We start from the raw sequence: 24,633 nt of genomic DNA on the forward strand, positions 1-24,633 counted from the left end.
AAGTACCCAGTCTCTCCCGACCCAAATGGAAGAGAACGCCTGGTACATGTAGAAACATCTTCCCGCCATCTTTCGATTAATCTTTCGATTGCTGAAGAGAACGGGTTTTCTGAAATCAATGTCTTCGTTGTCCGTTTTTCCGCCGCCTCCTGCGGAAGGAGAAATAACGCTGTGTGAATTTAATGCGAGACTCATAGCTGAAAGTTCCAAGACTGCAAAGTTGTCGAAATATGTTCCCGCCACACAGGTAAGCATTTCAATTTTCATCGTCAAGCTGTAACGTGTATCGACATCTGTTTAACCAGTTTAAGTACAAAACATGTTCAATCTCAAGCGAGATCACCACTATTTAACCCCGTTGATCAATGAGGTGATAGCCTTATATCCTATCCGTTCGTTGCACATAAAGTTAGGGGGGATTTTATGTTGTAGCGATCGGGTAGTATACACTTGTTTTAAGGCCGGGAATGTGATCTGAACTTTCTGCTTCCCGTTTGCTGGACTCACACTTTTACCTTCTATGATTCTGTTCAGACTAGCTGCCTGTGCCCGGTTCAGGTCACAGAACAATAAACATTTCCAGAAATGATTCTTAGTGTTCACGATTTTCTTAGGTACTTCTAATGCAAATTTTGGTCAAATTATCTGATGGAGAGATCCCTATCAGATGTACACCCTGGAGTCAGGGGGTAGCCCTATATAGGTATGTGAAGCACCAAAGGGTGTAGTTTTTGAGCCGTTTTGGTCTGAAATTGGGTATAGTTTTTAACCATTTTGAACTGAAAGTCGGAAAACGGCCAGATTTCATAGAAAAGGGCATGGATTCTACACGTACATGTAGAAACCAGGTCTGGAAATGGTTACTGGGAAATTACATCAATGTATTTTGGTCTGAAATAGGGTCTGGGTTTAGAGAATAGATTGATAGAGCTACACAAATATTTGGATCCCCCCCCCCCCCCCTGCTATGGTCATCACTCAGGTTACTTGTCAAATCCCCAGCTCTCCCAGATAGAACTTTTTCCTTGTTTTCTTTGCATGGAACACCACTTATTTATTTGGCTTTCTTTCTTTTTTTTTTTTTTTTTAACTCTTGTATCAACAGGGACTTAATTACCCTTCTGTCAGTATGAACACAGACAGTGTCAAAACATCAAAAAGCCTATCAAAGTCAACAGATTCAGAATGGTGTCCATTTGTACAAAAGGAGGAAAGTGTTTATAAAAAGCTGCTCAATACTTGGTGAGTTCTAATAGTAGCATCATTATAGTTATAATTAAAATTATTAAAAAATTAATTAAGTTATTAAGTTATAACTCGAACTGAGTCTCAATTCCCTTGGATTTGACCCAACTTTTCAGTCATTTTTACTTGGTTAACTCCAACTCTGATAACTCGAAAACCCCGCTAACTTGAACTAAATTTCGTTTCCTTTCATCAAAATTTACCCCGATAACTCAAATTTCTGGTCCTTATAACTCGCCACAGATGCCCATTGAGATATCCTATTAGCTTTTCTTATGGTGTGATTGAATTCTAACACTAGAACAAAAACTGGAGTAATTTGATTTTAATTAGTGCAACAAACAGATACAAAATGTATAAGTTTCTTGTGAAATAAGTTTAATTTGCACTGTATTGTATACCGAAGTGCTGAAAATCAATAAACTATTATTATTGGACACAATAATAATAGAAAGAATGCACTCCTAATACAGATTGGAGTCAAGATTATACAGGATGATGAATGAATGGATCTTAGAATGTGTGTCTGACATTACCCACAGATTTTGCAGTGGCGGATGACATCATCACCAAAGGAGAGAGCCTAGGAATGACATCATTGAATGCACTCCCTAATCTCTAGATTACTAGTAATCTAATATCTTTTTTTTTTTTGCAAAAAATGTGGGAAGGCATTTAATTATCTCATTTCTCCCATTGTTGCGTAAATTTTGATATTGTGTTATTAGACAAGTACAATGTTTCACTGTATCATTGATTGTTGATTTTATTCTGTTAATAGGCATTCTAAAGGATTTTCTGAAATGTTGCTTGAAGTCAAGAGAAACAAAGATGAAGGTACAGTGAGGTTTCATAATAGTTGCATATTACCTTAAATTCCTGTGTTTACAGGTTGTTTAATTAGGATGTTTAAAAGTAATTTTCTTGACAGTCTATCAGTAAATCTGCTAAGATCTAGAGCATTGACTTTATTACAAGTACATACATGTATATGTACATGCAACCAGAAAGAGAGGTTCTGGGTTGGCTGTTCACTGAACTAATTAAGGGAGGCATTTCATTGTGAGGAGAATTTTACATGAATATTTTAGGGTGTTGGCTTCTAAAAGTTCGAAAAGGCCACTGGGTCATATTAATTTTTAAGACTGTAAATATGCAATATACATCAATTTACATGTCATATGTAGTGTGATGTTCTAATATGTAAGATTGTATGTGTTTTAGCAATCCGCAGTTATATTTTTTGTTCATTAATTTCTTGAAGTTCCATTGTGGCTGTGGCATTTGAGTGGTGGTACAGACGCTGTTTTTACATGGTTTTCTTCATTGTATGGCAGAATGTTTCCTCATTTAAATGTAAGCTACAAAACTACATTATGTAATTTGTTGTTATTTAATTTATTATATTTTAACTGTTGATAAATACAACATCCAGTTCACTGGAATTGCGGCTGCTGTAGTGCAATGTGACAACAATGTAAAATTGAACCTCAGCTCACTAATGGTCACCTGCCAGCTTGGTGGAAGTCTCTATATTATTTTACATATGTTAGATTGAACTGTAATAGTACTTGGAAATTAATACAAATCACAGAACATTTGAACATACAATATTTTTTATTACTAAATAATAATCAGTGAAAACAAAAATGTACTGTACATGTACCAAAGCCATCTTGGTTTTTAAACTTTATTAATTATGAACATTTATTATTATATATTCCAATGCATTTATTAGTTCATCAGAAGCATTTATGTTAGTATATTAAGTTACATGTAAGTCCACTTCAACCAGGTTTTTTGTTTTGTTATCTTAAAGAATAAAATACATGAATCAAAATGGCTTCTTAAAAAACAAGTCCACTGCTTTGTTTTTGCTGATTTTTGTAGCTACTGCGCATGCGCGAGTAGCTACTATGTTATCGGTTTGATGGATAGAGTCGATTTTACCGTTTGATGGACAGAGTTGATTTTACCACAGGCTAACCACCCTCTGTTTGTGTGGTGTAATGACTGTTTGCAACTTGAGACTCAAGACTCTAGTACCGGCCGAACTAGAGCCGGCAACACTGTTGAACAGTAAACGCGCCAGAGAAAAGTTTCTACGGCTCGGAATGGCAAAAAAAACACCACGCGTGATTAAATCAACATTTCCTTTCCTTGAAACGTTTTTTTCAACATAAAGGTAAAAGGCGTCTTCAAATATCTCTACTCAGTAAAAATTTCAACCGATCGAGTCGCTTTAATATAAAGTATCGAGTTGCAAACAGTCATTACACGACACAAACAGAGGGTGGTTCGCTTGTGATTTTACAACCATGCCGAAGCGGCTTTCGGAGACCTTGGGATCACGATCGATTTTCTTGGCGCCAGCAACACTGTTGAACAGTAAATGCGCCAGAGAAGGGTTTCTACGGCTTGGAATGGCAAAAAAAACACCATGCGTTACTCAATCAACATTTCCTTGAAACGTTTTTTCAACATAAAAGTAAAAGGCGTCTTTAAATATCTCTACTCAGTAATAATTTCAACCGATCGTGTCGCGTGAATATAAGGTCTCGAGTTGCAAACAGTCATTACACGACACAAACAGAGGGTGGTCCGCTTGTGATTTTACAAGCATGCCGAAGCGGCTGTCAGAGACCTTGGGATCACGATTGATTTTCTTGGTGCACGATAACGCCGGTAGTAAATTTGATAAGCGTCCAATTTCGATAGACTTTACAGGTTATACAAACAAACTTATTGTTTAGAGCCTTTCTTACTTTGAATCTGGTAGTACGTCTTTTTGTCTCAAATACAAATACTAGTGTAATTACTACCACAAACAGACTCAGCAGATGGGGTAAACGGATGCTTATTCAAATGTGATACTACTGAAGAGACAACACCCTAAACCCGGGTGAGGTGGGTGGGTTGCTCTTGCTTTCACAAAGGATAACACAGGAATGAATGATCTTTGACACACACGACATCTAAAGGTCTTATCTGAAGACACGCATTACAGAGATATCCATTACGGAAACTAATGTAGTAATTAACCCTTTTAACATATCTATTAAAAGCAAACCAGACATCAGTTACACAAGAGTTATATCTTGATGAGAAAACAATGCCTCATGTTTATATTATTGTTAGCGGCATCTACATCAGATTATTTTTGTACCTCATGAACAGCAAATCAGACGCCACTTACACAAGGACTTTTATCTCTTGATGAGAAAACAATGCCTCATGTTTATGTCATTGTTAGCTGCATCTGAGCGTTCTGAGAAAAATCCATTGAAAATAAAATTTTGAGTCATACAAGGCTATTGCTTGGGCTGAGCCCCGACCAATTTCTATCTTGCAGTATGTCAGTCATTTGTCGAATAACCACTCATTTTTACTTTTTACATCACATGCTCCTTTGCGGTCTGGGTGTGTACACTTGAGCCGCGACAACCTTAGATGAAATAGCTGTATACAGCTAATTCAAAAAAGGTTGTCGCTCTATGAGTACCCAAGCGTACGCGTACGACAACCTTTTCTAAAATAGCTGTCCATACTAAACAGCACCGTATTCACATAGCAATGGAAACAAGAATGCAGTAGCTACACGCACGCATCGCGGGCCTATTTTTATTGTTTCCTACATTATATGAAAATTGAGAAACTGATGTAGTTGCAATTTCTCCTGGAAGGTGCATGAATTTTTATACACTGCTAAGTTGTGTGAATCAAGTTTGTATAATTATGCAGTTTTTTCACATGTATTTTTGTTTTCAGTTATCAAGAGAAGAAATGATCAATGCCTTTTCCCTTGTGTCATCCTGGTAACTAACAAAACCTGCTTACATGTATTAATAAAAATAATAATACAGGATAACTATAAGTGTTGCCTGTGATTAACAAAATCCAGTCATGGACAATCCCATGATTTTAAAATACAAAAATTAGCTATTATTTTAGGCTTATTCTACTTTGCGAAACGAAACGAAACGAAACGAAATGAAACGAAATATGCTGCAATAGGTGACAATCGGCATGAATGTCTTAATAACGTGATTTCAAGACAAATGGCTGCCTTTGCAAGCTTATTTGATGACAATTAACGCCATCTCGCAAAGTAGTAATTTTACAATATTACTATTTTGCGAAACGGCTTCTAAATTACCTTTTAAACCCAAGTCAACAATCCATGCGCCTAAAATATCAACCTAAGTTGTCTGTTGGGCATTTTACATTTCTCTTTTTGCTCTTAAACCTTGTCCTGGCGAAAAAGAAGCTTGTTTGGCAAAATAGTAATTTTGCTTAAAATTGCTATTATGCTAAAAATTACTATTGGGTTATTCCAGAAAAATATCCACCCCCCCCCCCCCCCCCGACGGATGGGGTCGTTTCTTAACCCCCCCTCTCACCTGGATTTCCTGAAGCACAAGACCCCCCCTCCTGTCTGAAAATTTCCACAACAAAAGACCCCCCCTCCCGCCTGGATTTCCGGAAAAAAAATATTAGGCTTAAATTTAATTTATTTTTAATAGAAAAGACGCACAATCACGTCTAGAAGATGTTCTTTTTTAATTTCTAAAGCTTTGGGTAATATTAGAAACTCTATCGCATGGAACTAAAAAAAGAAAGGAGCAACAATGCGAAAAAGCGAACGAGTTCATCCTTTGTGTATGGACAATACCCATGGAATCTTAAAACTGCATGCAGAAAACGCACTGGCTGCGTGTTCAACTGTGCTACGGACGATGGGACTTCAGAGAGGTTACCACTGTATATGTTGCAGGAACCCGTCCAACAACTTCCTCCTTCTAGCTATTGCTTTCGCAATAACTTACGTTTCCAAACGTTTTTTCGAGGTACCGATGGCTGCAAGTTCCTCTCGAGTATTTTCGATGAAGAGGGAATGTTTGGACCAAAATTCTTTGGAATTATCTTCTTCAGCTGATAGCTCTGCATCCTTGCTTGCACAAGTAAAAAATTCTTCTGCCTGACGCAGTGGAATCCACGCTAAGAATGCAATGCAACAACCGAGACGTGAAATTACACAACGGACTTGGTGGCGCGCTGGGTCTGGTACGAGTAGAAATGTGTCAGGCGTTTCAAACTCTTCGTTGCAACAATGTTGCGACGGCTCGTTCTTTAGTATCTTGTTGTTCGCATTTTCTGCTATAAAAGGACCTGCGAAGGAACTTAGATTATCATTTATTTTAGGTGACAAATATGTGAACAAAATATTTCTACTATTTTCAGGGTCTGAGAGCGCTGAAGTGTCACCGAAGTACTAAATGTTCGAATCGCGTAAACCATTGAAATGGCAGAAGACTTTTTTTAAGTTCAACCCCCCTCCCGCCTGGATTTCCAGAGTCTTTGACCCCCCCTCCCGCGAGAATTTCCAGAATCCCATCCGTCGGGGAGGTGTGGATTTTTTCTGGAACAACCCATTTTGCCAAACTATTTTGCCAAACAAGCTTCTTTATCGCCAGGACAAGGTTTAAGAGCGAAAAGAGAAATGAAAAATGCATAACAGACAACTTAGGTTGATATTTAAAGCCCACAGATGGTTAACTTGGGTTTAAAAGGTAATTCGCAAAATAGTAATATTGTAAAAATGGCGTTTATTGTCATCAAATAAGCTTGCAAAGGCAGCCATTTGTCTTGAAATCACGTTATTAAGACATTCATGCCGATTGTCACCTATTGCAGCATATTTCGTTTCATTTTGTTTCGTTTCGTTTTGTTTCGCAAAGTAGAATAAGCCATTATTTTATCATCACTTTGAAATATGAATGACCCTTGACTTGTGGATATTACATGTACATACACCATAGGTCCCTGATGTGTGTTTACTTACAGTGTAAATAATTGTGAGTCACTTCCTGGTTAAACATTCATACATTTTAGAGAGATGATCCCATCAATCATCCAACATACAGTGCCTAGTTGCTCAGCCTCCCATATGCAGTCACAGCTGTTAGGGGAGTCGTATTACCTTGTCCCAACCAAACTACTGAGTGGGAGGCTACAGTGTACCTAGTTCCAAGGCCTCTCTCTGTCTTTTGTCCTGGATATGCCACTGAAACAAATTGACCATGATGCCCTAGGAGAAAGCTGTACAGGAACTAGACATGTACCCTGCTAATGTTGGGTCTTCTGGGATAACAAGTGTTGATATTTAATTTCTGAATTGTAACCTGATGAAAGATGATAAGCATTATCTTGCAAATTAAATCACCCAGTTTTTCTATAAAATTATTATTTGCAGCCAATCATACAGAAACTGCTGTCAAACACCTGGCAAGACATTTTTTTTAATGGAAAATGTATTTTCTTTTTTATTTAAACAAATGTATTTGTTGCAACATTTATGCAGCATATTAACTCAAAGCAATTATAAACAATGATTTTAGTAGAATACAAGTAAAGAGAATTACATTCGCTGTGCATAAAAATTAATATTCAATAAATAACACTCAAGACATGATGTGTTTTGGCTTGCTCACCCTCTTACAAGCACTGTCAGTCTTGTTCACTTTAATCATAACTGCTCGCCATACATGTACCCTCTATTAAAAGTGAAATCATTTTCCTTCTTTTACTGCTTTTGGTTCATTTTAAACTCTGTTCTTATTTTTAAGCATAAACTTCAAGCCAACTCATTCACCGCTTTCCTTTCTAGTCTGTCTTAGCTTTTGCATAAAGTTTTTATCTTGTTACTTTTAGCAACCGTTCGTAATTAGCTTAATTTTTACTCTTCTTATATACAGTAAATCATTGCATCATTGTAACTTTTAGATTTACTATTGCTTTGACATACATGTATAATGTTGTAAATTAATTATTGTTGTCACTGAAAAGTCCTTTTCAGGCTGTGTTATTAAAGTTTGTATTGTATTGTATTGTATTTCACAGGGAGAAATCACCTATAAGAGCATTTGCATGGCATCCTCATGCGGCCAAATTTGTCATAGCTTGGCAGGTACTGTATGCTCAATAAAAATGTGAAGATTGACCTCTATTATATTCACAGCAGCTGTACAGGGTATGTACATGTAGTTATACATGTAAGTTCAGCTGGAAGGGAGGAAGGGATGGAAAGATGGAGGATAGGAAGGAGGAAAGGGCAGATGAATGGGCGGAGGGAGTGGAAGTGGGGAGGGAGGGTTGGAAGGAGAGAGGGATAGAAAGAGGGGGGATGAATGAATGGATGGAGTGATCAAGGGAGGAACTGAGGGAAGGATGGAAGAAGAGTGGGACAGATTGAAGTAATAAGGGAAGGAGGGTGAGAGTGATGAGGAACATCGTACAAAGGCACTTAAGGACGTATGGAGAGTCAGCAACAGAGGAAGGGAGAGGTCAAGGGTATACATTTATAATGACTAAACTTACATGTAATATTAAGCAATTCACTGCCAGTAGTAAACTTTTTACATGCATATACTTTAGTTTGCCACACAAATAAATGAAATGTACAATATAAAATAACAAGAAAAGAAAAGTGGTGAGGGGACCTAAAAGAAACTATAGAGAGGTTTTAAGAGATTAGGCCCCCTCAAACTACGAACTAAGAGGTGATTACAATAAATGGGATTGAATGAAACAAAAGATGGCATAGAGTCAGTTCATTATTCATAACTACTCGTAGTTTATTTCTTAAAAGAACTGTGATTGATGTTGTAAGTCTTGAACCTGAAACTTTAAAGGACCACATTTATTTTATATTTTATTACATGTACATGCAGCAGCTTAATTTGAACTTGTTTTGCTATTTTTTTGTCTAGGATGATTCCGTAAAAGTGCATACACTGTCAAGGTATCTACAACTTACAATAATTATGATGCAATGAGGTTTTATTATTAAAATTAATTTTAAAACTGATATATTTAATGATTGTCTCCAGAAAAGAGCTTCTCAAATGAATTTCTTGTATTTCCTGTGAAAAATTAATGAATTCCTCTCATGTGTATGCTCACACAACTTGTCTCTGGCACAGAGACCTGTACCAGGTCTCTGCAATTTTGCAAACACTATAACAGGGGAGGGCAAGGGGGGGGGGGGGGGGGTAGCAATTCCAGCAACTCTTACATGTACATTCCAATTGGGCCTACAGTACATGTAAGACACATTTAGGCCTGTATATCTATTCTGAAGGACTTGTGCATCACTTGAGCAAAAGGCTGAATACAGGAATACTTGAAGAGTGCACGAAGGAGATCCTTTGAAAAAGCACTGGACAGTTTTGCTAAGAAGTCCCACTTACTATTTTTGTTATATTATCTTGTAATATATAATTTATATTAAATTATTAATATTTTTTAATCAGATAAGATATTTTTCCATGATTTCTGCATTGCAGGCTCAAAATCAGCCAAAACACTATAAGTTTGCAGTAATTTTAGCCATGTTTGACCCCAACCAAAATGCTTTCATAAACCTTGTAAAGGTCTTTGAAACATTTGATTAAAAAATTATTGACTCTTGACATGTATCTTACCCATTAGTGATATAGTTCCTTTGCTGAAACACAAGCAACAAAAAGCTGTTAGTTGTGTTGCATGGAGGTAAGCCTCAAACGTAACCAAATTCAATTATAATTCACTGTCAGAAATGATTAATTATATTCACTGTATTGATAAAAAATTGTTTTGAATAGCTTGTTGGAATCCTTGACTTTAAAAGATTAGTTTAAACTGAATTGACACTCAAGACGAAATGAAAAGCACTTTCTGCTAATTTATTTTTTTTCCCGTTTTTGGACACTCCATTTGTATTGGAAGTCATGCAGTACCTGTTGAAACTTTTCTGTGTTTTATTTTCAGACCGCTATCAGGCTCAGTGTTAGTTGTTGGCTGTGACAATGGTCTTTTTGTGTGGACTGTGGACCCTTCATCCCCCATTGTTAGGTTTGTATTAACACTTAAAAAGAATACTTACCGGTAATTGGATACATCAGGGCTCGAGACTAACGGTAGCCAACTAGCCACAGGCTAGCTGAAATGCAGTTTTGGCTAGTGGGTTTTGGGCTTTCACTAGCCAAAATGGCTAGTGAAAATTTCAGGCATTTTTATGGTGGAAAGAAACCGCAAATTGAAATCGACTCTGAGAGAACAGAGCTAACAAGTACTCTGTTGACAAATATGAAAGAATGTGGAAATACTGAAATACCAAAAAGCGAACGAACGGTAACTTTTTTTCAGGCCTTTTCCGTAACGAGCGACAAGCGATAAAAAAACTTTTTCTGCCAATAATTAGTTGCATGTGAAAACACGCATAACGTCACCACAGTGTTGATCAGCGATCGGGTTGCAATTTACATGAACAACAACTACGAGGTTGACTGGTCACGTACGCGAACGCTTTAAGAAAAAGGATTTGTTATTGTGGAAGTTGAGGAGTTATGATTATGAAATCCATTTAATTCCTATGTTTGCTAATTATAATTAAAGTAAAGTTAAATTACCTTAACAAGGACGTGTGAATCGACATTTTTGGAAGGAATGTTTGCTATTATAAATAAACAACACGCCCGACAAGCTAACAAAACCAGTGAAATGTAAATCAAACAAATTTGACAATTTGTCTTGACCAGAACTAAATATAAAAAAATAAATAAAAACTAGGTGATATTTCTTTCATCTTTTTTAAACATATCTATTTGTATACAGTCCGTCACATTGCTTTTATGCAAATGTTTGTTGGGAATACGCGCCCAAATGAACATGTTTGAATGCTTGCCGATTGAGAAAAGGCCGTCTTTAGTTTCTAAATACGGTTCAAGATTTTAAATGATTCTCCGACTCTGACTCATCGAAGCTTATTTCGGGCAACCTGAGATGCATTCTTACTCAGGATTTGCAGTATATTCTCGACTTAACACATTACACATCATTTTCTCTGGCTTAACGGGATGACAATAAAAAACCTGACGAAGTCATGTCTACAAGTTTGCGACATTTTTTCCCTATCAACATTGTATAATTTAAAAGTTAAAATGTCTACCCTTCCACAATTCCCCCCATGTTTGAAAGTTCTGGCTAGTAGAAAATTCGTTTTGGCTAGTGAAATCAAGGTTGTCACTAGCCACTGGGCTAGTGAGAAAAAAAATTAGTCTCGAGCCCTGATACATGTAAATTTAAGCTTAGCAAGTAAAAGTGAAGACTGTTTTTTCACTGAGAAACCTATGCATTGGGAATGCTGTGGTCAAAAAGGCCAAACAATAAGTACCAACTTGAATTAGTCCCAAAGAGAATCTTGATTAGGTTTTTCTTGCAAGTTGTACTAATTAAGTCAACAAGTCTCTTTTGTTTTTGTGTTACTTAAAACCAGGAAGAAGGGTGTATAATGCACCCCTCCTCTTCCATTTTCAAATTTGACATCATCAGTGAGGCATACATGTGCATCTAGCTGCTCGGCCATTGTAGTTTAAGCTAGACTGCGAGCAGTCATACTTTTTTCCTTAGATCACATGCGCAAAGTGCAAATAAAATTAATGTGCAAAATAACTAGAAAAGTGGCCCTCAATACTTGCTAGATTCATCACGCACTACAGAACTTAGAAGTAGAAAGAGATTGCTGACTTGTCTAAGTTTAAGTGGAATACCAATACTCAGCAACATGCATGCTGAACCCACTAAGATAATGCAGATGACATGCTGAATGAAATAGATCTGGCCAACTTGCTGATTGAATAAAATCAACCAAGCCAACTCTGAACCAAACTAGCTAAAGTGTTTTCAAACACTTCCCAACTATTGATTTAACCAGCAATTAAAGTGCTTTTGTTTGCACATGCATGCACACTTTAAAATAATTTGGTACATGGAACATGTCCAAATCTTGCAAACAAGTGCACCTTCTGAATTTACAAACCAACTCAGTCACTCCTACATGTATGTACATAATAAATTTATTAACACTTTCTATTTTAAAAATTGCATTCATGTTAATTACAAAATTAATACAAGTGAGGCTTGTACGTACATACACACAGGTACACAATTATACCTACTAAAATCCAAGTTCTAATATTTTATTAATAAAATTAATTTAATTATTGCCTTTGATTCCTGTCATGTTGCAGACTGGGCAGTAGTTCTGTTCGCAATCTTACTTACCCAGGTCACGCACCAGTAACAACTGTCTCATGGAGTCCCAGTGGACAGCTGCTGGTGTCCGGGTCGCCAGCAGACAGTAACTTGATGGTAGGTTCCTGTGTAAATCATAAACTTAAATTACAATAATTCTGTTTTAATGACATTTATATAGCTAACAAAAAAAAAAATACTCACAGATGAACTTAGTCTAGTCTTATTGAATGTTTTAGATTAATTTTTGTTTTCAACTAAATGTCCATAAATGATTTGCATTTCATTTATTTTACAATAATTATGGTGTGGTACACAGTAGCCTCCTGCATGTATGCAGACGTTCTTTGTTTCATTTTGTCACACACACACACACACACACACACACACCTTGTGGAGGAGCAGTAAGTGACATGACAAGCCAGCAAAGAATGTCTGTGAGGAGGTAAGGTATACAGCTGAAAAGACCTTGGTGTCTACTGATCTCTTTGTTCAATTTTGGAAGGAAACAGAAAAGGCCGATTTAGATGTTACAACTTTTACTTGTGACTGTTGGATGTAATTTCTGGAGGGCGCGCTGCTTGCATCATGCAAAAAGTTGCACAAACCTCTCGTCATTCAACATTGCCTATACCTATGATTGTTGTAGGATTTTAGAACATGTTTTAAAATCCTATGACATTTTATGTGATGTACACAACAGTCGTAAGCGAGTTGTACATGTAGGTTTGATTTACATGAAACAGTTTGTGTCGTAGGCCTGTTGTAAGCTTGTCGCATGCGACAAAGTTGTACGGTGTAAATCGCCCTTAACAATCCCAAGATGATCTAAAGCACTGTAGTCATAATTAATTACTAATCAATGAAGACTCTTGAAAAAGATCCTCAGTTTTTAAAAAGACTTTACTTTACCACTTATGAGTGGGATGTAAACCTCATGAGAAGCGTTAATCGGCTTTCAAACAACCGGGCCCTGAACCCCTTCCATAAAGCAGGGTTCTACTGTATACAGCTACAGCCTGGTCTTTGCTGATCTTTTTGCTCCATTTTGGAGAGAAACATTGATCACTGAAGTCATAATTTGAAGCCCCCTCTCCAAAGGGTTCTACTGTATCCATAACCGCATTAACGTTATATTAAAATCTCTCCTAAACATGCAAGATATGGGACATCTCCCTGGAGTCAGCCACTCCTTTATACAGAGCTGGGGGTGGAGTGACTCTTACAGCTTGGTCTCCAGACGAGAGGAATCTGTTTGCTGCAACACCTTCCAGTTTGTTCAGGTGGGATTGTTGATGAGAATGTCAGATGTGCATACTTATACAGAGTTTAATCTTAAATGCTGTGGACATTTTTCTAACTTGCGCAAGTTCTTGATGGAGGTTAATCTGAATTGTGATGGCATAATGGAAATGTTTTAAGTGGCTAAGTAATTCCTGTGATAAAGGAATGTGAATTCAAAACCAACTTGTAAGCGCTACATGTAACTTTGAAGTCTGAGAAAATAATGCTTGTGTTTTAGCTTTCAAAATAAAGCTACTTACATGCACCAGTATCTTCCTATGTTGATGTTTGTTATTCTGTACAAGGTGGTTGTAACATTTAAATTCCTTGATGAAATTCCAAAATGTAATACACACTGTAATTCATGTTGTAGACTGCGAGCAGTCCTCCTTTTTTCCTCAGATCACGCAAGCAAAAGCGCCTGCAAAATTATGCAAATTAGAAAAGCGAACGAGGAGGGATTGGTGAGAGGAGGAAAAGGAGGTCTCTTTCTTTTTCCTTTCTCTCTGCGCCCGCGTTTCTCTCAGGTCGCGGCTTCCTCGTTTGCTTGATCAATCGTGCGCTGCGCTCGATCTATCGCGTGCTACAGAAGTTAGGAAAAGAAAGAGACTGCTCACAGTCTATTCATGATGAAAATTGAACACTCAGTACATTTCTGAGGTGCTGTAAAAATAAAGTGCTTCCAAATTTTGAGTCTGTAGATGAAATCCTAAAATGCATCATTGATTCCCTTTGATACCTTCCAGATGGTACTGAAATCTTTAGCCTGGATACATTGCTATTATATATTTACATGTATATGAAGTAAATAAAATTATTTTTCAATATCGTTTATAAGGTTGCTCCGATACTTTCGATTTTTTTTTCTGTTTTTTTTTTTTTTTATATATTTTATTTCCAGCTGCATTATAAAACAACAAAATATTGGTTGATGCACTTGGGTAGTTTGGAGCTAGAGTTGCTCTCGGCTGTTCCTCAAGCAAATTAACTGTTACACTTCTCGTGCACTCCAAACTTCTCACATGGATCAATAATAACTTCATATGTGTGTGATGGTTGAATATTGTATCACTATTTACATGTACAATCTCCTACAGAGTTTGGGAGACTCAGACGTGGACTTGTGAAAAGTGGTCAAACTTGGCAGGAACTTGTCAGGTGATTACGTTCACATAAATACATGTACATGCATGCTTATTCTATCATAACTGTGGGAACTTATTGTAACTGAAAATATATTGCTGTCAAATTTTCCTTAATGGGGCTAAATGTAATTTAGGTGAGGTTATACTCAAGACAATGCTGGCCAGCTGTAGGTGGGGCAGTCCTAGGGTTTTGCAGGGCCTCAGTAAATTTACAGCTCCCCTGTTGATGTCAACCATCTTGCTTGTGTTCTGCTGCATGACTGTATAGTTGCAGAAAAAAGCTTTGTACCCATCCCTCCCTTCCCTCTAGGTAAGTATTGGTAAGTGTTTAATTTTCCACTGAGTATACAGTGTGACGGTACCTGGGTGGTTGCCGTTCACAGGGTTGTCACAGGGTTGTTGCTGTTCAGGAAAATGAGCCCACCCCACCCCCCCTCCCCCCCCCCAAAAAAAAGACGTCTTCCCGGGGAGGAAAGCCGGACCCGAGGGAGTGGTGGAAATCGAGCCTAAAGCTAAAAAAACAAAATGCAATCGAAAATACACTATACATACACTGTATGCACATGTACACGTAGGTCGCTGTCCACCCTTTAATTGTTGAAAAAATTTTAACTCCAGGCGGCATGTTGGAGCCCAGATGGGAAGATTCTTGTGTTTTCTGTGGCAGAAGAACCTGCTCTTTACTCACTACAGTTTCAGGATATCGGTTTGCGTATTAACATTGTTGCTTTTATAATTATGGATAATGAATTGCTACTTGGTCAGTGTGTGTTGTGTGTATAATTTATAATTACATGTATGTTTTTGTGAACTGTTGTCTCATGGTTTGTGGTTTCCATGCATCTTGAAAATGCTTTCAGGATATCGGTATGTGTATGTGCATCACTGCTTTTATATGACATTGGAAAGTGAATTGCTACTTGGTCAGTATGTGTTGTGTGTGTATAATATTTTTTTTTATGTTTTTGTGAACTGCTGTCTCATGGTTCATGGTTTCCATGTATCTTGAATTTCAGGAGTCTGTTTTAAGGTCTTGAACTGTGTTTTTTTTGTCCTGGAAAGTCCTTGAATTTCCACTGAAAATAAAACTTTGAAAATTATTATGTCAGCACTTTTAAATTTACTTGGGTTTATAGTCGTGATTCAAATATTGCTGCAGCATCTATATAGTTCATAGTGTATAAACATGCACCTTTGTTGTGATTTGAAGGTGACAAACAGAACAGTACACTAATGGCCAAGGGTGCGCGACTGGCTGTGAGGTGTGCGGATTTGACGCCCCACACTTGGGAGGTGGAAGGAGAATCTGTGAAAGTGGGAGGCCTTGTTCGCTCAATGGCTTGGGATCCTCTTGGTGAAAGATTGGCAGTTATATTTAAAGGTACAGTATGTGTATATATATTTGTAAGTTGTGCTCTCCCCAGCACTTATTCTCTGTTAGTACATGTAAGTCTTTAAGCCAAGACAAACACCCTAACTACATGTATGCTATTCAAATTACACAGTTGATCCTATTTTCTACCCTGACCAGGATCTTCTAAGATCTTATTCAAATCCTGTAGGTTCCTAAAATAAATTATACTGACAGTAAGTTGATCTCTCTCAGGATCCTGAAGACCTTACAGGATCTTAAATAGATTGTACATTGTACCATGCATGTAGATGTACTGTAGGTTATTAAAAATCCAGAGTATTCCTTAATCCTGAGAAGCAGGACAGTGCAGGTTATTATTGTCATTAATTTTAAAGTACTGTTCATACACCAAGCATTTTTTTCTGCAATGCTCACGAGAATATTACGTTGCAAGTTACAGAAATTAAGTACATTCTTAAACTCATTAATAATTCATGTGTAGTCTAGGAGAAAACAAAGGAAATTGCTCCTTTGATGGATGTTTGGAAATGTGTTATTAATAACAGCACATGCTCTAGCTGGGCACTGAATTCATGAAAATAGTAATTTTTATTCCAGATAAGCTTTCCTGCACTGCATTATTTGAGTCCATCGCAGCCAATCCATCCAGGTCACTTAAAATTCTGATAATTTTGTATTATGTTTTCTTGATGCTCAGATGAAGTGAAACAAGCTCAAGAACTGGTTGCTGTGTTCAAAACAAGATTAAAACCAACGTTTGAAATTATGCCGAGGTAATACAAACATTTTTTTTCAAATTATTTTTTATAAAAAATCTAATTGTGCAGTTCCAGAAAAAAAAAATCAATACCCACCCCATGGAAGGTCATCATTATTTCCTAGTGGGGGGGGGGGGGGGGAGGGTCAAAATGTTTTGAAGCAAACTATGAAGCTAAACTGGAATTTCCTAGGGAGGGGGGGGCGGTGGGTGGGGGGTGCAAAACAAAAAACCTTCTGTGGGGTGAGTATGGATATTTTCTGGAACTGGACATTTTGTTCATTGATTGAAGCAAAACCTGTTTACCATGTGACATAAAGCTTGAAATTATGATTAAAAAGTCATGTAAATCCTACTGGACCATGTGGAATTTACCTTTTTTCAATTCAATCTAAAATTATGTAGGGAATGTTACTTGAAGATACCAAATGTTTTGTTTGTGTTAGAAAACCTCACTAAGGTGAAAAAAAAATCAGCATGTTATGACCTTTCTCTCAAGGTCAATAACCCATTTCATAAAAAACTGAATCATTGTATAATGTAACTCCAGGGATTTGATTGGCTTTAGCAGGCGCGGTATATGAGCCATAATACCATGCCCGAGAAACAGCAACCCTTATATGTAAATTGTCTTCTGGTTGTTCTTGCAAAGCAATTATTATTATTAATATTATTATTAATATCTGATCCCACTCATGTTTGTTAGATATGAGATACTGTAAATTATTGCATTGTATAGCCAACTCCGTGCTACGCACCTTGTTGGCTATATATCATCTCCTACCCAATGTGCACTTACAAGTGGAATAATAGAAATTATTGTTAAATATGTATGGTCATGCATTGTCCCGAAAGCAGGAAATATTACTAAAAAGTAACGTAGTACACTGGTGCAAAATAGTACACAGCAAAAAAGTGGCACAAATTATAAACCTGGTCGAATAAGCAACTCACCAGGGTTTTTTTTTTTTTTACATAAGATTTAATGCTGCAATTTGGTTTGTATTCCAGCCACAAAAAGTGGCCAGACAGGGTGTAGTAACCGAAGGGTTCTTTATATAATTGAAGACACGAGTGAAGACACAGACATCCGTTTAACTCACTGTATTATACCATGTGCTTTCTGCTTACAGTAATCATGTGATACGTATCATGTATTGCATAATCATGCACTATCATATTACTACATTCCTCCCTTTTCAGTACATTCCTGTACAAATCGTGAATGTAAAAATAATCGACCAAGATCTCTTATTACTAAAATATAATCATAAATGATTCGTGCGATTACATAGCAGTAACAGTTTATGTCCAATGTCCGATCGGTGTCCTAATTCTTAGCTATTCTCTCACGTGTTTCTCAAATTCTAATTGTCATTGTTCAAAATCTCTTAAGTGTCCTTCGAAGACTGATCTAGGCCTTCTGTTGGATCGCCTGAGTGGTTCCGGTGCGGCCTGGTTATGTTCTGCATCGTTGCTAGCTGCATCCACCCTCTGTGCTGCTATTGCTGGTGGTTGTGGGAGATATGCAGGTGGTATCTGTGTTTGAGGTTGCGTTCCTGTTTCCCTTTCGTTGGAATCGGTGTTGCTGGTATTGCTTTTGAGACGTCTGAATTTTGCTTTGTCTCGGCAGATACTTTTGCCATCAGTTAACCTCTTGGCGATGATGGTTGATCCCTTCACCTGGGTCACGACATATATGTGCGGTTCGTACGGCGTCTCAGCTTTTCGTTTCTTGTCTCGCTTTACGATGACTGCTTGCCCGATGTCTAGGTGCAGTTCCGTCGCTCGGTATCGCTTGTCGTGGTATTGCTTGATTCGTTCTTTGTAGTTTCGGTCGTTGACTCTGACTTCTTGATCCTGTGTTGGTATGGATGATGGGAAGTGTTCAAGTTTCGTCCGGATCTCTCTGTTCATCATTAGCTCATAGGGTGTCTTCCTGGTTGCTGGGTGTGGTGTATCCCTGTATGTTTGGAGCATGTCGTAGGTTGCTTCGCGTACATCTATCCCTTCCTGTTTTGCGATTGTCGCTATCTTGTTTACGAGCTTGTTAAAACCTTCGACTTGGCCTTGAGCTTTCGGATGTTTGGGTGTGATCTTCTTGTGACTGAATCCCATTTCTGTTGCAAGTGTCTGGAACTCTTTTGAGTTAAATGGCGGTCCATTATCGGTTTGCACTGTCTGTGGTACCCCATGTGTGGCGAACATCTTCTTCAGTTTTCTTCGGACTGGTTTGATAGATGTTGAGCTGATGAACTCTGCTTCTGGGTATCTTGAGTACTGGTCGGTTACAACGAGTACATATTCGCCATTAGGAAATGGGCCACAGAAGTCTGCCTCGACGGTGTTCCACGGTCGTTCTGGCAGTTCCGTCATCTTGGCGGGTTCAGTGTGCTGAGTGTTGGTGGTCACTTGGCAGCTGAAGCATGTGCTAACAATATCGTCGATGCGTTTGTTCATGTTGGGAAACCAATACTTCCGTCTGAGAAGTTCTTTTGTTTTTGAAATGCCTAAGTGTCCCTGTTTGTGAGCAATGCTGACAATCTTGTCTCGCAGTGATTCTGGTGGGATAATCCTGTTGAGCCTCAGCAGGACTCCTTCGGATTCGTAAATGTCTGCTCTTACGTCGTAGTATGGTATCAGGTCTGGATCGTTTCTATTCCATTTCCCTGTTTTAAGTGCTATCTTCAACTTCTGCAGCACTTTGTCTTCTGTACTTGCTGATCGGATAGTGTCCATGACTATCGCGTGGTCTGCGTCAATGACTGCTTTGATGTAGCGTTCATGTTTTGTTTGCTGGACCTCTGGTAATGGGTGTCGGGAAAGGTAGTCAGTCATATTGGATTTCCCCGGTATATGTACTGCAGTGAAGTCTAGGTTCTGCATCTTCATCACTATTCGCTCTATTCTTGGTGGTAGCTTTGCAGTTGGATTATTGAAGAGTGGGAGGAGCGGTTTGTGGTCAGTTGCTAACTGAAAGTGCTGTGCTCCAAGTAGATACATGTGTAGCCTGGTGGTGGTAAACTCTGCAGCCAGTGCTTCTCGTTCTATTTGAGAGTACCGTTTCTCGGTGTCTGTTAATGATCTGCTAACAAAGTGGACTGGTTGGTAACCATGTTCAGTCTTTTGGAACAAGCCACCTCCAAGGCCAGTTGGGCTGCCATCGCATATGACCATGGTTTCTCGACCTGGCTTGTATGGGATGAGAACTGGTGCTGAAGTAATTGCAGTCTTCAGATCTTCGAAAGCAGTTTGCTGAGCTTCGGTCCATTCAAAGCTGTGTTCCTTCTTTGTGAGTCTTCTCAACGGTTCGCAGCGGTTGGAAAAGTTGCTGATGTAACGTGATAGATAGGCCATCATTTGCAAGAATGACACAAGCTCTTCTTTAGATTTCGGTGGGTTGCATTCGCTGACAGCTTTGACTTTACTGGGACTGGGCTTCAATCCTTCGGCAGTGAACAGGTGCCCATGAAAGTCGATGGTTGATTTTCCAAATTCACACTTCTCCTTACGTAGGGTAAGGTTGTGGAGCTTCAGTCGTTGAAGTAAAGCTGCTAAGTTGGCATTGTGGTCATCCCAGTTGGTTCCGCCAATCATGATATCGTCTCGGTTGTTAAGGACTCTTGGTATTCCCGAGATAATCTTGCTCATTTCAGCATCAAATAAATCTTGGCTGTTGACACCTCCAAACGCGAGTCGCTTGTAACGATAGTTACCCCATGGACTTGAGAATGTCATGAGTTTTCTTGATTCTTCGTCTAGTGAGAACTGGTGGTATCCGTGGTTCATGTCAGGTTTACTGAAGACTTTGCAATCTTTGAAAGTGGTGATGAAGTCCTCTGTGATAGGCGCTTGTACTTGTCTTGTGCGCTCCATGGACTTATTCAGTACTCTTAAGTCAAGGCTGACACGGATGTCGTTGGGTTTTTTTGGTTTCGGTTGGACAACCAGTGGTGAGCACCATGTGATGGAGTCATGTTCTGGCACCTTTTCCATGATGTCTCTCTCGACAAATTCTTCCATTCGGTGACGTAGAGGTTCCATCAGGTGGTATGGTACTCGGCGGGGCTTTTGTGCGATCGGTTTCGCATCTTCTTTAAGTGGTAAATGGATTTCGATGTCTTGTCCATCTCTTCTTGCTTTGCCAATGCCTCTAAATCTCTCTTCGTGCTGAAAGAGAATCTTGTTAAGATCTTCATTTCCGGTTTGGATCTTGTGGATCTTCTGTAATTCTTCTCGATTTGGTTCTTTCAGTCCTCCTGTCGCGTCAAATTGGATCATTCCCAGCTGTCTTCCGAGTAACGGTAGGGAATCGATTGTTCCTTGAATAACGGCGATTGTCGCTTGTGTTTTTCGCGTTTTGTTTTCTAAGGTGACGTCGCATTCTCCAATAACTGGTAGATCTTCGGTGAGTGTTTTCAGCTTGATCGTCGTGTTGCGTAATTTAACCTCCGGCGTTACTCGTAGCAATTCATTGAACTGGTGTTCGTCCATGACGTTTGCATCGGCGCCTGTATCCGGTTCAACTTCTATTTTGGTTCCATTGATCCAAATCTCGCATTTGTTTTTCTCGATGGTGTCCTGTGCTGTACGGTGTACGTGCATGTGCTGTACGAGTCTGGCGATGTCCTCATCGAAAGAGTCTTCGCTTTCTGAAATGTCGCGTGCAGCTTGTGCATCTTGTTCAATGTGTCGAACTCGTCTTCGGCGGTGTTGATGATCTGTCGGCGGTCTTGGCTGTCGCGGCGCGTGTTGAAAATCTTCTTTCTTGTCATTTCGGCGACCCGATCTGCCACCTTGTTTATCATCTGAGCGGTATCTTTGATCCGTGTTACGGCACATTTTGGTGTAGTGGTTACGTTTACCACATTTGTAGCATTTAGCTCCGTATGCTGGGCAATTTCCTTTTCCATGTTTTGAACCACAGCGGGGACACATACCATTGTTGTCACGCTTGTAACTTTTGACTTGTTTAACTTTGTGTGATTCCGTTGTGTCCTGGAGTTTCTGGTCGATTTCGTTTGCTTGAGTAGTGGACTCTTCTTCTATGGCTGCTTCATCCAAGATCTGGGACAACGTCCAGTTATTGCGAATTGTTTTTACTCGTAAGCGGCTGTTTGTCATCGTCTTGATAAGATGGTCTCGGATTGCATCATCTTCGTCGGTGAATTCGCATTTCTTTGCTATCTCTCGTAGTCTAGCGTAATATTTCGCCATGCTCTCATCGATCTGCTGAGAAAGGTTTCCAAACTGGAATCGTGCATAGTCCTTGTTTTTTCTTGGTAGGAAATTCTTGTCTAGTTTCCGAATAAAGCGCGAGTAGACATCTTCGCCCTCGTGTTGTGCGGGTAAATCCGGGAGGGAATCTTCTAAATCGGCAATCTGCGATCCACCATAGATAATTAAGCCATCTTTCTTAACTTCTGGATCTGTTAATCCGAAGAACCTGAATTGTCTCTCTATATCCTTTTTCCATTTCGCCCATCGCACGGCTGTGTCGTTAGCATCATTTGAGATGGTGAACGGACGGATGTTTAATTGACGATTCACGACTGTGATGTTTTGTTGCGGATTTGTGCTCGGACCAGGATTATCGGTTTCTTCTGGTGGAGCCATTGGCTGATGTTCTTCTACTCCTTTCTTCTTTGTGGGATCCTCGTCGCCAATGTAGTAACCGAAGGGTTCTTTATATAATTGAAGACACGAGTGAAGACACAGACATCCGTTTAACTCACTGTATTATACCATGTGCTTTCTGCTTACAGTAATCATGTGATACGTATCATGTATTGCATAATCATGCACTATCATATTACTACACAGGGGTGGTCATTAAGCAAGGTTGCATTAAATTTATATGTTTAAGTAGCTTCATTCTGTTCCTAAATTTGTGATTGGCAGTGGCTTTGTAAGAGGACCTCCAGGTACAATTCCAGAGCTTGTCACCTTCCAACAAGATTTCAAGAAGGGAGCACTTCTGACTGTTGTAAGTCAGTTTTGGTTTGCCTTGTTATTGCATTATTTGCTGAATATTTCTTTTCTTCTCTATAATTTCTTGTGATGCTTCAAGTTTAGCCGGAGTGCTTCCTTGAACAGTTGTATTTAAAAATACCAGTCTTCAAAACCTTTTTCTGAGGACCCACACTTAAGTGCTGTACAGTAGAACCAACAACCAAACAACAAGAGGCAATGAAAATTTGGTCACCTTAACAGAGTGGTTGGTTTAAAGCAAGGTTTTAGAGAATTATCTGGAAATTTATGAGTGAAGGAGTTTCATTTTGGATCAAAAGTAGTTGCATTTAATAATAAATTGTGCAGTTCCAGAATTAATCCATACCCATCCCAGGGAAGGTCATCGGAAATTCCTTGGTGAAAGGGGGATCTTAACAGTCAAAATTTTAGAGACAAAGTATGAAGCTAAACTGGAATTTCCTAGGGGAGGTGGGGGTGCAAAACAAAAGACCTTCCGTGGGGGGAGTATGGATATTTTCTGGAACTGCACATTATAACAACACATGTATGTGCTCTTGTAAATTAATTAATGAGGTGGTCGTAAGGCACAGCTGGCCTTTGTCATTCTTTATATAACTCTACCTCTGAAAACTGTTTTGTGGATGCATTCTTGAATCCCATGGAACAGTAACTACATGTAGTGTCTTTAATGATGATGATTTTTATTATCAAATTATTATCATTAGTTATTAATTAGCTGCCAAGTCGGCTTTAATGGTGTACTAGTCTAGAAAATTTCCATAGGAGTAGGTTTGATGGTGGTGGTCATGGTGATGAGGATGACGATGATGACAACTACAACACCTTCGATGATCGTGGTAGTGGTGATGATGATGATGATGATGATGATAAAAGGGTTATTTGTCAACTGACAGATGTCATCTACAGGTGTACAGTGTAATTTTATTAAAGCGCATTTGGCTTGTTCTTTTTGCAGTGTTGGTCAGATGGTAGCGTATCTTTCATCCCACTGCTCTTTTCATCATCGTCACTCGCTGGCTCCCTGAGCCAGTTTGAACAGTTTGAAACTGGGAAATTCTCTGATGGTCTGTTGTCACACCAATCACAGAAAAGTAATGAAAACCTGTACGTGCCGTAACTCTTGCCACTTGTAATTATATTATTTGATACATTTTTGTAAAGGAAATTAAAAGTTGTAAACACAATTATTAATATAATTAAACAAACTTTCCTACGTGTAGTATTTGCTCTCGATACTGTAGCAGTACTTCAAATGAGATCTTCAGGAACGAGTTGCATAAAACTTAGCGGCAGGTGTAAATGCTATCGTCAGACGTTAAAATACTGAATGTGACTGGGATGAAGGTCTGGCATTAGCAGTTACGCAGTTAAATTTTATGCAACTCACCCCTGGTACTCTTGAGGCACTTTCCATTTGCCTAAAAATTCTGGGAACATTATGTAATAGAAAAGACATTTCTGGGAAATGTTTGCCGAATTTTCTAAAGATTGTTGCAATGTTACCAAAATGGCTTGAACGTTTTCAAAAAAGAGAAAGAATTTAGAGGAAGGTATTTTGGAAAAAAATGTCCACACATTTAAAAAGGTTACATTAAGTGTGTGAGAACGTGGTAAAACTGAGGATTTTTTTGTCGTTGTTTCATTCACCAGAAGAAATTTTCTTGACTACATGTATGTTTCAGTGTGGCATGAAAATCAGCTTACCTAATTAAAAAAAAAAATGGAGCAGTGCCACAGATTGCTAAAATCAAGCTGATTCT

General features: G+C 38.6%; 1 protein-coding gene across 1 annotated transcript; it reads left to right on the forward strand.

Annotated features, from left to right (window-relative positions):
- The first annotated feature begins 22 nt into the window (after positions 1-22).
- LOC146471277 (aladin-like) lies at positions 23-24,449 on the forward strand. Its single transcript, XM_085120962.1, has 17 exons — positions 23-247; positions 1,106-1,242; positions 2,027-2,082; positions 2,510-2,601; positions 5,014-5,060; positions 8,146-8,212; positions 9,015-9,046; positions 9,736-9,795; positions 10,054-10,137; positions 12,315-12,435; positions 13,480-13,601; positions 14,700-14,760; positions 15,366-15,453; positions 15,958-16,128; positions 16,820-16,895; positions 22,781-22,865; positions 23,829-24,449. The coding sequence occupies exons 1-17, from the start codon at positions 119-121 to the stop codon at positions 23,988-23,990; spliced, it is 1,590 nt and encodes a 529-aa protein (XP_084977088.1). The 5' UTR covers positions 23-118; the 3' UTR covers positions 23,991-24,449.
- The last annotated feature ends 184 nt before the right edge of the window (positions 24,450-24,633 follow it).

This window comes from Pavona decussata, unplaced genomic scaffold, assembly GCF_977016875.1.
Source record: "Pavona decussata unplaced genomic scaffold, jaPavDecu1.1 SCAFFOLD_105, whole genome shotgun sequence".
Classification (NCBI taxonomy): Eukaryota; Metazoa; Cnidaria; class Anthozoa; order Scleractinia; family Agariciidae; genus Pavona; species Pavona decussata.